Source organism: Rhinopithecus roxellana, chromosome 14 (genome assembly GCF_007565055.1).
Source record: "Rhinopithecus roxellana isolate Shanxi Qingling chromosome 14, ASM756505v1, whole genome shotgun sequence".
Taxonomy (NCBI): Eukaryota; Metazoa; Chordata; class Mammalia; order Primates; family Cercopithecidae; genus Rhinopithecus; species Rhinopithecus roxellana.
The window spans coordinates 62,839,939-62,855,472 of record NC_044562.1 but is presented as its reverse complement, the minus strand read 5'-3'; the positions used below and the strand labels follow the sequence as shown (position 1 = coordinate 62,855,472).

The 15,534-nt window shown below is 48.6% G+C and overlaps 1 protein-coding gene across 8 annotated transcripts in view; it reads left to right on the top strand.

Annotated features, from left to right (window-relative positions):
- The window catches only part of AGAP1 (ArfGAP with GTPase domain, ankyrin repeat and PH domain 1), a 650,028-nt gene that overhangs the window by 348,811 nt on the left and 285,683 nt on the right, over positions 1 to 15,534 (top strand). Inside the window, exon 10 of one of the 8 annotated variants that reach the window (XM_010364391.2) lies at positions 13,896 to 14,411. The exons of the other annotated variants lie outside the window; for them this stretch is intronic. Coding sequence (XP_010362693.1) covers positions 13,896 to 14,054 — 159 coding nt within the window. The 3' untranslated portion in view covers positions 14,055 to 14,411. Of the gene's footprint in view, positions 1 to 13,895; positions 14,412 to 15,534 lie in introns of those variants that run through there. 8 annotated transcript variants of the gene reach the window in all.

Below are 15,534 nucleotides of genomic sequence, written 5' to 3'. Positions count from 1 at the left end.
CTGAGGCAGGAGAATGGCGTAAACCCGGGAGGCAGAGCTTGCAGTGAGCTGAGATCCGGCCACTGCACTCCAGCCTGGATGACACAGCGAGACTCCGTCTCAACAACAACAACAACAAAAAAATCCAGTGCCTAAGACTTTCTGGTTAAATTTTGCCGCTCTCGAATTTCAGTTGGAAACATAAAGCCATTCATTAGGCTAACTCGGATGTATGTGAGATTTATTCAAGAGATAAATGGTTGGTGTTTCAGTATTTAGCATATTAACCCTGTTTGGTATTTTGTGTGACCGAGGTCTAAACATCAGAAGTCATGCCCATGCCATTTCTCTTCCCAGGGACCTGAGTCTGCATTTAGCATGAAGCAATCTTTTATGGAAAAAACTTACCAACAGTAGAATGAGTTTGCAATAGAATGTCTGAGAACACAAACCTGTGCTTCTCCATTTAAATGTGGCATAAGAAGACCCCAAAGGCATTGGACCAGTGATTTTCAACCCTGGAAATGCCCACAGGTGCAGGCCTGCGCGCACACATACACACACACTCTGTCCACGGAGGGTCAGAGTCATACTCCTTGGGCCTGGGTGGGGTCCGGGCATCTATTCTCTAGTGTTTCCCTTTTGAAGGTGTTCATCAGAATCACCTGGAGAGCTTTAAAAAACAAAAAACAAGCCCTAGGGCACGGTAGCTCATGCCTCTGATCTTAGCACTTTGGGGGTCTAAGACGGGAGGCCAGGAGCTCAAGGCTGCAGTGAGCTGTGATGGCACTCCTGCACTCCAGCCTGGGCGGCAGAGCAAGACCCCACCTGAAAACCAAAACATGATGTTGCAGGAGCCAGACCCCAGGCTTTGGGAATGGGCTTTCCTGGGGAGGTTAGATTTGTTGAGAATCCATTTTCCCAGCGAATTCATTTCCAGCCTCTTAAGAACACCCACTTTAGAGGAACATTAGGCAGAGGAAAGGGGCTCCTGTGTGTACCTCCTCTCCAGGAGACATGGGAACAGGACGAGTATTTGCCTTTTCATACATGAAATGGTTTTTTATTTGCAGATTATCATTTGAAAGACATTTTCGTAGCCTGATTTCCACTCAGAAATAGATGTCACCAACACAGGATGAGAGAACCTTATAAAGAATTATGAACTTCTGTTAAAATGAGAAAGTCAATGAAGGGAGGCGGCATACCCAGAAAAGGGGAAAATTAAAATCTGAAATAATTTATGAGGAAAATAATTTTCCATCTAAGAGCGTATTAGCTGTTTGTTCAAAACCCTTGATGGGGATGTTGGTAATCAGGTCATATTGTGATCTTCCCACAGCCTGTGGTTTCTGTTTTTCCCCTCCTGGCCTTACAGTTAGGGGAGTTAGGGTAGGTTCCCTCCAGAGGTGACACCTGTTGACAGCCGCGCTTTCATGCCAACAAGCCGCCGCTGTCCATTCTCATGGCTTCAGCCATTGCAGTGACCATTAAAGAAAGTAAAGTGGCTTAGAGACATAACAGGGTGACATTTATGTAGGGGCAGAGAAAACACGGCTGTTCCTCTCCTTGTTCTCACCTTTGCCCAGAAGGTGTTAGAAATAGCCTCTTCCTGAGCCTCCTTTCTATACTTCCCCCTTTAGAAGCCATGCACTGTGGTGGGTCAGTCCTCAATACTCATGGGTCCGTGTTGTCTTGGCAGCACCATTCAACCATGTTGTACTTCAGAAAGGCCAAGCTGGCTGTAGAATGGAGGCCGTCGGAGGGCAGGAGCCCAGGCAGGAGGTGGTCGGTAGAGCAGCATTCCCAGGGAGAGCCTGGTGGGCTGTCAGAGTTGGGGGCTGCAGGATTGGAGAGGAGAAGACCTGTCTGGAGGCGTTCGGGAAGTAGAATATATAGGACTGATGGACAGGTTGATTCGATATGGAGGATGAAGGAGAAAGAAGAGTTTTTTGTTGTTGTTATTTTTTTTAATAGATGAGGGACACTTGTGCTGAAGGTGGTGTGTATTTGGGAATCACACAGAAATAGCCATTGAAGACATGAGAGAGTGTGAGGTCCAGAAATTTCATGGAATGAGAGCTAAGGAACACTGGTGTTCTTAGGAGAGACAAAGGCAGAATCACCAGAAAGCAAACAGGACCAGAGAAGCGGGAAAGAAACGTGAGAGACTGTTCTCCTAGGAGAACAAAAAAGAACTTGCCTTTTGAAAGAGGGAGATCAAATAGGAAAAGAACTAACACATGTCCATTGGCTTGTGGGATGGAGGGGTCATTGATGACATCAGGGAAATGGTGGAGGGGAAGCAGCGACAGGACTGGGAACAATGAGCAGGAGGGAGCCACGGTACAGCAAGTGTAGACACCGCCCAGGAGAGGCCCAGCTGTGATGCTAAGGGGAGGAACAGGTCTAGAAGTTACCGATTGGCTTGGAATAATAAATGATACAGTGGCAAACTGTTCCAAACAGAAGTTACCAACAGTCCCCGCTCACAAGGAAACCCAAGGAAACCGTAGAGCAGAGATACATTTGCTTTAAGTTAGTAGCTTGCGGGCCTGATGTGGTGGCTCAACACTAATCCCAGCACTGTAGGAGGCCAAGGCGAGCGCATCCCTTGACCCCAGGAGTTCTAGACCAGCCTGGGCAACATAGACCCCATCTCTGCAGGAAATAAACAGATTAGCCAGGCGTAGTGGTGTCCATCTGTGGTCCCAGCGACTCTGGAGGCGGAGGTAGGATCACCTGAGCTCAGGGAGGTCGAGGCTGCAGTGAACCATGATCACGCCACTGCACTCCAGCATGAGCTGTGACAGAACAAGACCCTGTCTCAAAAAAGAAAACTTGTAGCTTATCATTTAGCAATTTATCGATAATTACCTATATTTGTCAAACACTTTGTACATGTTAGGCATTGTAATTTGGCTTTATGTTACGCATGCATTTAATTTTCACCAAAGGACAGTTCCTTCCAGACAGCTCTGAGTTTCTGTTTTCCTCGGTTGTTGCTGAGAGCGTAAGTTATATTCCCGCCTATAGTCTCATCCAGGTTGCATTTCCTCCTGATTTCCTGTTTCCTCGCCCATATCCCACTGCTCTCTCTATTCCCCTGAAGCTCTGGGAAGTCTTCCCTACACCCTCATTAGTGAGTTCAGGAACTTCGATGCTTCTCCGTGTTTAGAAGAAATCTTGCCGTCCACCACTCCATGCAGATGCTCGGATACTAAGGTTTTCACCTGCTGCTTCCTGCCGGGTGCCGCTCTTGTGGACGAGGGCCTCTCGTTGGAAGCCCTGGCTCACTCCATGGCGGCGCGTCTCCCCGGCCTGCTGGCGTTGGGCTTCCTCCTGCTCCCGGTTTCTTAGTTTCGGAGCACAGACTCTGTGGTTCTGTAGCTAGAATTCAGGGGTCCGTGAATGTGGCTAGGGGAAATTCATTCATATTTCCACTGACTTCAACTGAAAGTTAACGTTTCCTTCAGACATGAATGTCCTCAACGATCCACAGTCATGTTAGCAGAACCTGTGACTTTGCCGCCCTCTGAATTGCAGACACGTTCACAGCACATTGCCATTGTCACAGATAATTGAATAGGTTGTTTTCTCTGGTCACCATTTGGCAATGATGGGTACTAAGTCTGCCATCGCGTCTCAGTGCATTAATAAAGCAGTGTGCTTATTACCCAGCCACAGGCATTGCTTATATTTTGGTGACTGCATTTTGATGTGATTGGTTCTTTTGTAATCCTGTGAATTTAAACATAATGTTTTGAGAAGGGATCCTTTGGGACGTGCCAAAAAAGACCCACCTGTAGCAAGCCTCCCTGTGGATTTGAGTTTCTTACCCTGTTAATTCTATAAACTGAAGTTTTCATCCCGTGTGTGAGGTTTTTTTGTTTTGTTTCGTTTTTTTGAGATGGAGTCTCACTCTGTCATCCAGACCAGAGTGCGGTGGTGTGATCTTGGTTCACTGCAACTTCCACATCCCAGGTTCAAGTGATTCTTCTGCCTCAGCCTCCCGACTAGCTGAGATTACAGGCGCACACCACCACGCCCAGCTAATTTTGTATTTTTGGTAGAGATGGGGTTTCACCATGTTAGTCAGGATTGTCTCGAACTCCTGACCTCAGGTGATCTGCCCGCCTCAGCCTCCCAAAGTGCTGGGATTACAGGCATGAGCTGCCGTGCCTGGCCCACGTGAGACTTGATGTAAAGTTGAGGACGCGGGCCTTCAAAATGACACAGAAGTGCTCATTGTCCTGTTACCACCCTTGTTGGTTTTCCACCCTGCAGCCCTTCGAGACCAAATCCACCTGTGAAGTTGCTGTTCATCCCTGCAGGCTCCCTGGACCCCCGGCTCCCAGAACCCATCACCAGCCCTCCTTCCTCTTAGAGAGCAGTCTTGGGGAGGACCTGAGCTTCGGCTGCGGCCTTCCAGCCCCCTGGGTCTCACTGCTCACTGCCTCCCCTTTCTCACCCGAGTGATTCTTTCCATCTCCTCCCTTTGTCCCACGCTGAGTCCCTTTCTCTTCCTTTCTTTGAGTTCATGTCAGAATTCCTCCTCTGTGTCTGCTTACTCCATGGCAGGGTCTGATTGGGCCCCACTTTCTTCCTGGAAAGGTATTTTCTGGAACCAGTGAACAATGTTACCATTTCCAGAAAAGCAGTGCAGCTCCTCCCGCACGGCGCTCTTTCTGCCCCGGGATGCCTCTGCCTCCCTTCGTTCCCCATTTGGAGCCTCTGGGTGCCATGTCTTGACCAGCAGCGCCAGCCTTCTCTTCGCCATCAACTATGGTCTTTCTGCACCTGGGCTCCCCTCCGCCCTGCATCTGAGATCGCTGTTTTTAGGCCAGCTCTCCCTAGATGTGTAGCCACTGGGATCCTTTTCATCTCATCAGCCCAGCTCCTGTCAGGACCTCCCCATTGGACTTTTCCAAGATGTCAGTGGACAGCATAGACCTGGGTGCCAGTGGCCACCATCGAGAGTCACTGCCACATTTTCTTTTCCTTTTGTGTCCACACTTGGCCCAGAATCTTCTTCCAGGCAGCCTCCTGGGCCGCCAGTCGTGTGGAGCTGGCAGAGAAAGGAGCCTGCTTCCCAGCATGGCCTCAGATTGTCATCAGTGTCACTCAGGACCTTGCCCGCTGCCCCAGCTCAGAACTTGAACCTCTCTCTCTTGGAATCTGGCAGGAGTCCACATAGGACCACCCAGCCTCAGTCTTGGCCCCATTGAGTCTGTTCTCCCCACTGCTAATGAAGTCTTTCCTGCTGAAAGCCTTCCGGGCCATCCATTGTCTGCATATGGGAGTCCTTGGCTTGCCCCCACAGGCCTCCCCTGCTGGTCTGGAGCTCAGCTCATGGCTCTCATCCCCATTCCCTCTCCATCTTGAATGTTCTAAACAATGAATTAAAATGTTTAACTTGAATGCAGGAGCCAGGCAGGTACTTGTCATAAGTGGGTTTGGAGAGGGCAAGGGTCTGGGTGAACAGGAAGGGCAGCTCCCACCCACAGGGGCAGCCGTCCCTCACTTCCACCCTCCTCATGCTCAGTGGCCTCGTGTTCCCAGATGGTCCTAGTGTTTAAGGAAAGCCAGGAATTTTGATTCGCATATAAAATTTTACAATAATTAAATGTTGGCAACTGATTCCAAACATCTATTATGCGCTTTTGGGGGCTGATGAAAGTGCTTCTGTAAACTAGAAATAGTCCCCAAGTCACCAAGATGGCGTCTCTGCATTAAACCCACCCCGACCTTCCCAGGAAGCCCGTACATCCCCAAGTCACCAAGATGGCGTCTCTGCATTAAACCCACCCCCTGACCTTCCCAGGAAGCCCGTGCAGCTTGGCACGGCATTTAGGGGCCCCCCCTGACCGATGTCTGCCTTCCTGTCCTAGCTTCTGTCTTATCCACGCCCAACACCCAAGTCCCTAGGCATCTGAGTGGCCTTCTCTCCGGACCTGGGCACACAGTGCTCTTCCATCCATCACTCACCTGACTGGTCCTGCTGGTCCAAGACATGGCGTTAGTGCTGTCACCCCCTCAGAAGTCTTCCTAGCTTTCCTCTCCCTGGCCCGAGGGGTGCCTCTTTTCTGTGCCTCATCCCTTCATTCCCAAGATGGCCTTCTGTAGACGAACATAGTGGCACCCGTCACGCTGGGTAATGATAATTTATTACCTTTGCCGCCTCCCCCACTAGACTCTGATTTTTGTATGAGCAGCAATTATAGCTTGCTGTTCCATGTCCCCAGGACCTAGCGGGGTCCCGGCCCAGCAGTGGGGCTCCACATGGCTGAATTGAGCAGTCTACAAGGCAGCCTCCTAACCCCAAGTCCTGCGTCACCCTGTTTAGCCGATCACTCAAACAGAGAACTGTGGATGGGGCTGAAGCTTAGTCCCAAGAGCTACGCGTGTCCAGGAGACCTGGGAGCACCAGCCCAGCCATCCCAGGATCTCACAAAGAGGCCCAGCGGCGAGTACGGGGGAGACAAGCCAGACCCCTGCACAGGACTCTAGCAGCTGAGTCTGTAATTAATCCAGCTCAGACCACATGTATGGTGTGCTCAGGGGACCCCCAGACCAAAATCCAACACCGTGCTGGCTTCTGGGAGTGCAGATTTTGCAGATATGTAAGCAGAAAATCATGTGATACCCTGAGTTTCTGAGTCAGCAAATGGAATGGGGGCTGAGCATTGCTCAGCCAACTGGGCGAACCCTGGGCTTCCTGAGGACACCCAGTCCTTAGCTGTGGGGTGACCACTAGCCACCGACAGCCTAACCAGTCAGCCGCAAATCTTTGCTTCCAGTTCCTCCTTTCCTGACCCCCCAGATCTGCTTTTTAATTTCTCGGTGTATGTTTTCTGGTATAATCTGCTTGTCTTTGCCTCTCGGTGACATCCATGGAGTCACCCAAGTCGCCAGTCAGGACTATTCCTGGTCTCATCTATTATCTTTCTCCAGCTGCTCCTGGATGGTCACCAGGTCCTTCCTCCCTTTCTTCCTGAGCACCTGTCCCGTCGTGCCCGCCAAAGGAGTCGTGCATGTGGTTTGGGGCCTGGATGTGTGTTCGGGCCCCCTCACTGGTTTCCAGCCTTCAGTCTGTAGCCCTCAGATACGCCCTTCTTCCTGCACCCCCAGAGTGGCCCCTCCACTCACCCTTCAGCTGCAGCCACAGGGTTGAAATCTTTCCAAGGCCCTCCAGACCTCCCAGATAAGGCTTAAATTTAAAGAATACTAAATTAAATTTAAAAAAAATTTTTTTTAATTTCACTATTTCCTCAAACTTCTCACCTTTACACTCACCATATTTTACTGAGATCCTATATTTAGATGTCTTTTTCTCCATAAGCCGTTGAGTTTGAAAGAGACATCCTTGTAAATCATTTACTGAACTGTTGGAAATTTCGATGTAGGACTCAGAAGATTTTAAAGAAAGCCATTTGTAAATTCTTACCCTGAGGTTTGTAGACCCTTGTGAAACCCAAAATGGAATGTAAGAGTTTGTATGTACATCTTCTCAGAAGAGGTTCTATGGGTGATTTATTTATTTATTGACAGAATCTCACTTTGTCACCCAGGCTGGAGTACAGTGGTACGATGATCTCAGCTCACTGCGACTTCCACCTCCTGGGTTCAGGCGATTCTTCTGCCTCAGCCTCCTGAGTAGCTGGGATTACAAGCAGGCACCATGATTCCTGGTTAATTTTTGTTTGTTTGTTTGTTTTTTTAGTAGAGACAGGGTTTCACCATGTTGGCCAGGTGGGAACTCATGACCTCAAGTGATCCTCCCACCTCAGTCTCTAAAAGTGCTGAGATTACAGGCATGAACCACTGTGCCTGGCCTATTTATTTGTTAAATAATTTTTGTTTGTTTGTTTTTAGAGATAAGGCCCAGGCTGGAGTGCAGTGCCATAATCACAGCTCACTGCAGCCTCTAACTCCTGGGCTCAAGTGATCCTCTCACCTCAGCCTCCCCAGTAGCTAGGACTACAAGCATACTCCACCATGGCTGGCTGATGTTTCTTTTTCGTAGAGAACAGGGTCTCACTGTGTGTCCCAGGCTGGTCTGGAACTCCTGGTCTCGAGCAGTCCTCCTGCCTTGGCCTCTCAAAGTGCTGGGATGACAGGCATGAGCCACTGAGCCTGGTCTGGCTCCACAGTTTTGAAGAGGGCCTGTGGCCTCCCCATCTTCCCCACCCTAAGAGGTTAAGAGTCGTGGATTGCTTGACATGTCCCAGGTTCAACATGTTGAGCAAAATGCTAGGAGGTTGGTGCAGAGGCCACTGTGGCAGGCAAACAGGTGGACCAGCAAGCACTCCAAGACTCAGCAACTTTTTGAATATAGAGGCTTAAAGGTAGAACATCTCATGAGACTTTAGGTTTCCAGAATGGGTGCCTGTAAGAATGGTGGTTTCATTAACAGAATAGCAAACTAAGGAAGAAAAGATGATTGGGTTCAGAAAAAGTAATGCTGTCGAAAGGAAACTGGGACTGAAAATCGGCCGTCTTTTTCATGTATGGCCATTCTGGCTTTTGACTCTATCCCAAAATACCAATGCTCTTTCTACTCAATGGCTCTTGCTTTCAATTTTGTCCAAAAGAAAAATGATTCACAAAGAAAATGATGTTGTTACACAGTGTACATACTCAATATTAAATTCATAAGTAATGTGAACCACTTCATAAATTATTTAGCTTGAAGTTCATTTTGTATAGAAAATTACATCTTTGAAAAGATATGACAGGGTTAAAATGAATCAAGTTTATCGTAAAGCTGTTCTAGCCATAGTAATTTAATCTGAGTCATTTTATCAAATAAGAAAAATTTTTAATATTTTGACTACTCATCACTCAAGCAGTACAGCTGGTGTTACTAAAGAGATCATTTCTATTCAGTACCGTTCGTAGATCCTGAAACGGGCACCTTTCTGTGCTTGTTTGCTACGACAGTGGCTCTCGTACACGACACCTGACGTATATCTCACATGAAGGTGCTGCCCAAGCCAAGCTCCCTGGGGCTCCGTTTTCCATTTCTTGACCGAGGATGGCAGAATCCCCAGGAAGTGATCCTGTTCCTGACTTATGTTTTACATGATGGATCTTACCAGGCGGCCTTGGAAGCCACTTCTCACACCAGGGTTAAAAAGTCCTGTGTTTTCACAGTCTGGTTAATACAATGGGGAAGAATTAAAACCTTTGGCATAACACAACTTTTGGTCCATTCTGTAAGCAACAGCCGTTCACAGCCTCCTGCGTGATACCTGTTTCTAGGCACTGCTTGGTTTCTGGGTGCCCTAGACAGGGAGGATCCCGCCGGTTACACTGTCACTCGCCATCATCCTGAGGACGCTGTTTCCATGAGCCGTGGCTCACACAGCTGTCCTCACACTAGGTTAAGGGCCCTTGCCTGGCTCCTCACAGCGCTCTGGGCATGGCCCTGTCTTGGCCTAGCTTTCACTAAACTGCATCTGTCTGACCCCATCTGTGGATAGACAGTGCTGTGCCTGTGCTGTCAATCTGTCCACCCACACCCAGCACAGAACCTGGGACAGAGTCCATGCAAGGTCAATGAATAAGGAACGAGGTCGTACTCAGAGGTACGTCTCTTCCTTCTAACACTGGGAGCTGTTCAGCTGCCTATGCCATATGAGAACATACTTAAGAACATGCTTAAGAAAAAGAGGGAAATAATTATTGTCTCAACAAAGATTTGGATTTAGCAAAAACTGGAAATAATTCACAATGAAATTAATAATCCATTGATTGTGATGTCCATGGTGAGATCATTACTCTTGAGAATAATCTTGGTAATTTAGTTTGCTCGGAAGGTCCTATTTTCAAAGTACTTTTACATTTTCCAAACCCTGCTGTGTGTGTTGAAATGTAAATCACACAGCACCCAGATAACCAGATGATTTTCCTGGTCCTTTGACCAAAAAGATCAAGTGAGAACACACAGTTGCACCGTAATCATTTAGTGCTTTAACTTTTCCCCCCCAGCTAGTGAGTATTTGAGGAGTTTCTCTCATTTGGGCTCTGAATGCTCTTCTGATATTGGGGAAGGTTTTAGGAATTGTATGCGGGGCTGCTTTGTTCTCCCCCTTTCCTGCCCATCTCAGTGTTTAGGGTTGTCAGTATCCCAGGACTGATTTCCCTGTCCCTCGGTGTGCTTTGGAGGTATCCTGGCCATGTTATTCCTTAAAGCTCTAAGTAAAAATGACTTTGTTCCGTGGCACTATGTTAAATTGGCTGGTTAATTCTGGTGTTATTTACCCTGTAATTCATTAGTTTCACCCCACCATTGGCAGCTGACAGGCTGTAATTTCACGCCTTGCAATAAAAGATGTCTCATAATCTGCTTCATTTAGCAGCAAGAGAATTTAATGAAATTAACTGCAGTCCTAATTATGCCAGTGAATACTAAAGACCGCCATCGAGTGTTCTCAGAAAAAGGACGAGGTCCACCTCGTGAAGGATTTAGAATATAATTTCCTGGGAAAAGTTGCAAATATCTTCCTTCTATTGGCCAACCAGGGCCAATGACGAGTACACATATGACTATAATTAACTGGATTTTTGGTGAATGTCTCTCCAAGTATTCATTGCTTGAAATCAAATTTAAAAGTGATTTCTCTATCGGAGTGGTGTAGATGATAGAAACAAGCCAACGTTAAGTTTTCAGGCAGTGGCCTCTCCTCCTGCAGTGGAGGACAGGTTTGCAAAACATCACAGTTTGAGTGCAGGTTTTCATGTGTGACGCTGGAGGGTTTCTGGAGTGAGCAGAAGCCCTGGCCCCCTTCTGCCTGTACCCTGAGAGCTCAGCCTCTGCAGCCACGACTTCTTCATGCTGCAGGGATGCCAGGCCTGGATAAGGGTTGCCGCCTGTTGGGCATGGAGTGTCCAGTCTCACCCGACCCCTCACCTGGCCTTTCTCAGTTCCTCATGGCCACTAACTAGGGCAAGCCTTCCGTTCTCCAGGACAGATGGCCTTTTCCCTGCTCCACCGTCCACTCTGCGTCCTGACCCTGGAGGGGAGGAAGACGGGCATGTTCTGGGTGCCCTGTGCGCCTGTCCCCATCTCACACGTGTGTAGAACAAGCCACTCACACCCTGACATGCTCCTCTCTCCCTCTTACCACCACTCTCTCTTGGTCCTGCCTTTCTCACTTTTCCCTCTCAGCCTTCTTCACAGCCTCTTCCTCTTTGATGGAGGACAGGGCAGAGGAAAGGCGGGGAGGAGCATTGATGCCTCCTGAGCAGGTCTGGCCTGGCACTTGCCCATGCTGGGTGTACACATGCCTGTCTCCTTGCCTTTCCCACTCACCCCACGGTGTCCTGGCCCCAGGGCTCTGCAGCCCACAGCACTTCTTACAGTGCTTTGGACAGATTCAGGCAAACCATGGATTAGTCACCGGAAAACATTAGCAAACACAGAGGCTGCAGCTGAGCCAAAGGAATGGAGATTCTAGAAGGAAGATGTGTGTGTTCCAGCTCTGCAGAAAAACATCTGAAGCAGTGGGAGGTGGTCTGTTACATCTAAATGCAATGGAAATCTCCATAGCCACAAGTGACTGGCCTCTACCTCTCTTCCAGTCTTGCTCTACTCATGTGTGGCCTCTCTGTAGTTCTGAAAGGAGCCACCTCCCCAGGGGCAGTGCCTGACGTGGTGCCCTTGGTCCCAGCACCTCTGCATCATGCACCTCTGCAGGACATCAGCCAGCTTGCTCTGCCACCCCACATGAGAGTGTCCACACACCTTGGTGAAGACATCCCTCTGAGCAGCTCTGACTCCAGAGGCCTCACTTGGGAAACGAGGGCGTGGTGTTGCCCCTTGGTTTCCTGAGGCTGCTGGCAGGTAGGGCTTTGCAAAGACATACTTCAGGACATTTTGGAATAGCTGTTGTGTGTTCTCACAAAAAATAGCTGCTTTTGCAAAGAGTATTCCTGTTTCTGGTCACCCTTCATCTTCATGCCATCCCACAGGATGGGGGTGGTGACTTCACACACATTTTAGATTTGAAAGGATGATGACTGTACTTCAAAGTCAGGGAATTCCATGGCCCACCCCACAGCCCACTCATGTCAGGTGCATTCCAGGGAGCAGTGGGTTTCCAGGTTCAAGTCCATTTGGGGGACTGTGGTTCTGTGGTGGGCAGGGGCTGACTGACCTGCCCGAGGGGTTTAGCAAGGGAATGGCTGTTCCGGGACCTGGCCCAGCATCCTCCCGCTGTACACAGCCTCCCTGCTTAACCTACGGAGGGGCTCCCGGGCAGGCCGTTCACGGGGTTGGCGTTCACAGGACTCTCCCACAGGAAGGGTGCGGGGCTGTCAAGGAGCCAGGAGACCTGATTTCTAGGCACGGCCCAGTGTTAACCTCGGACACAGCAGCCAATGTCACCAGGACCTCTGAGCTCACGGCCTGGCCTAGAGTGCGAGGAGCCAGTGGACCTCAGAGGGCCCTGTCCAGGCTGTCAGTGCTGAATATAGACCATCAATGCCCGCCTGGCACTCCTGCTGTTCGATCGGAGCTGGGAGGGAAATGCGGCTCCGCTACAGACATGGGGTTTGGACTGGGAGGCCATGGAACGGTGAACACACTTAGCAAGGCCATTTCCTGGGAAAGGCAGAGGCAGCTTAGCCCCAGGGGTCTGCACATCACCCCTTTCCCTAAACTTCACCTGTCCACCAATGTACCGTGTGCCACAGGCGAGTGATGGGAAAATGGCCCCTGTTTTGGGGATTTTTTTTTTTAAGGCAAAGTGTGTTGTGTGTTCTTGCAATTACTTGCTACCAGTGTCCCTTGGATATCTCTCCGCTTGGAGCGTTTGCAGCCAGTGACACCAGGATGCCCACGGCAGTGTACTCTGGGCTCATCTCCGCATGTGTGGCCCTGAACCCAGAACACCCGGAAATACAAGTGCAACTGCAAGGAGCCCATGAACAGAAAGAAGAAGGGGATGGGGAAGCGCTTCTTGACTGCTCGCCATAATAATAATTGAGCTGAAATTAAATCTGGGGGCTTTGGTAGCCTCCTGTTAGGAAAAGAAATAAAACCCTGTGTTTTGATGCACAACTCGCACATCTCATCTGCAGTACGCCAGAGGTAATTTTGGCGACGAGCAGTAAGGAAACCTGAAGTATTTCTCTCCCAGACCCTCCCAGCTTATTAAAAGAACTTATAGACATGAAAATACATTAAAGTGGGCAAAGCGGAGAGAGGGTGAAAGAGATTAACAACCTCCGCTGAATAGAACCCATTGATGAAACAGGCCTGTGAGCTGCTGCCGACTCTGAAACAAGGTGCCAGGAACTGAAAAGAAGGTCAGGCCTGTCCAGAATTTAGGGGGGAAATGGAGATTTATATTTAAAACTAATATATGCTTGAGTGCTCGTTTCTCCCGTTTCTGATTGAAAAGATTTACTCGGGAAGAGGAAAAACGGTTCTGTAGCCGATTACCCAATTTGAGCTCCCAAATTAAAAGATTCACTTAAAATGCAGCAGAGACGAGCGAGGCAGCGGAGAGGGGCCCGGGCGTGCATAATGCCCTATTGTCTGCGTCTGCGTTTGCTTTCTAATGCCAGCGCTCAGCATGGGAGCAGGGCCCTCCTAGTGTGCGCGGAGGGGGCTTGGGGTGGAAACGGAGGGAACCCCCAAACAGACCGCCTTTTGACAGGCGCCTGACAGGTATGGGTGCCTTTGGAGATCTTTTTAGGAAATTGGGTGTTTGCGAGTCTAAATTGAAGCGAGCATGCTGTGTGTGGATGTGTGCGAGAGAAAGTTAGCCGTCAGTCAAGTTTTATCTCTTAATGAATAGAGACTGCTGAAGTAAGGGTTAGGTAATTGAGTTTATAATTAATTAGCCATAACCCTCATCAGATAAAGCAGTTGTGAAGAATTTTTTTTATCTCCTTTCTCTCCCCAGGGCCTGCCCTTCTTTGTCCTTGCACTGACAGCCAGCACTTATCTCGGGCCTGCTGGAGCCCGTGCCCGTCAGTCCTCCCCCTGGCCAGGGCCAAGGGGTGGTCAGCCCAGCCCGCATTGTGCTGAAGGCCCACAATCAGCCCAGCTGTCCGGGCCATGATGAATTAGCGGTGGGAGTTAACATAGAGGTGAACTCCAGATCTGCCGATAGCTCGCAGGCCGTCGCTGTTTGTCCTGACTTCAGCGCATCTCTGATAGACCTTTGACACCTTCCAACAAAGAGGTTACGGGAGGGAGAGCTGGAGAAACGGAGCACTCCTCCAGAAAGTTGGGCAACTCACAAAAGACCCCTTAATTTCTATAGTGGGCAATTCAGTCCACAAAGGAAGGAAATCAATGAGAGTTTACGCTCTTTCTTTAAGGAACCTTTTTTTAAAGAAAAATCCATTTGCTGGCACTTTGCATGTTTTGGGTACGAGCAGTAGTAGAACCATAAGACATTAAAATTCAAGATTGAGCGGATATGTCTTGACTGCGTTTTATAGACTGGATGAGAAAAAAAACAGGGTAAAATGGCTCCCCTACTCTGCTTCAAGATTTGAAATATCTGATTCAGGCAGGTTGAGTGAGGAATTGTTTTAGGAACAGGGAAGGTTGTGACTTTCTTGGTACTGAGTTGGAAATAATGTCAACTTCCTTGTGATTTTCGTTGTTCCTTTCTAATTAACCCCCAGGCAGGTACAGATAAACCTCTCAGTGCCCCAGGGATGTGGCAGATAGGAAGATGTGAGCCTTTCTTTTCACTCTTCTACAGTGTTTTATAATAGACAGATTAAATGGCAGTTTTGTTTCTTCTTTGTTAGCAAGACTAGGTATCACTTTTCCAGACCACCCTATGGTAATTATTTGGGGACTTAAGGCCAGAATGTTTTTTCAGACAATATGGCTGAATAATGATTTTGGATGTTAATGAAAATTTAATCAGACGAATATATTATTCAGCCTCATTTAGGGAGTAAAGTATGATAAGTGCATCTACAAGTGCTGAAATTTGTAGAACAAACTAGTTCATTTTTGCGAAGTAGGATGAGAAGCCAACAGACAGGTGTGTGTGGATGGGGGAAAGGATGGTTGCTAGTTTGTTTTGTTTTTAAGTGTAGGCTATAAGGAGTTAACTTGGGAAGCACTGTTACCAGCGAAAGTCCCTAGTCATTCATTGTAGACTCATTGTCAGCTGCCCATGTGGAGATACTAGATGCCATAATTGAGCCATACCTAACGATTCCGAGTTTTTAATGAAGCAAATATGGTAAATATGTCCATTCCAGGCTTGCTTTGAGTATAGCAAAAGGAAGTTGATGTGTAGGCTCATGGGATGATTGCACCTTATACGACTGGATAAAATTCAAATAACTCAGCTAGAGAGAGTGGAGCCGCCGTGTAGAGGCAGGCACTCCCGCTCAGCCTCCCCTTGTCTTCCAGGGCTTGTGGGGTCACCTCCAGCAAACCCAATTTGAAAACCAGTGATCAAGCGTTGACAACTCCCGTCACAGCCGAGAAACTCAGGCCTTGTTCAAGGTCACATGGAGAAAGAATATTGCATGGAGTAGACCCTGCTCCTCCCCCACATCCAACTGAAC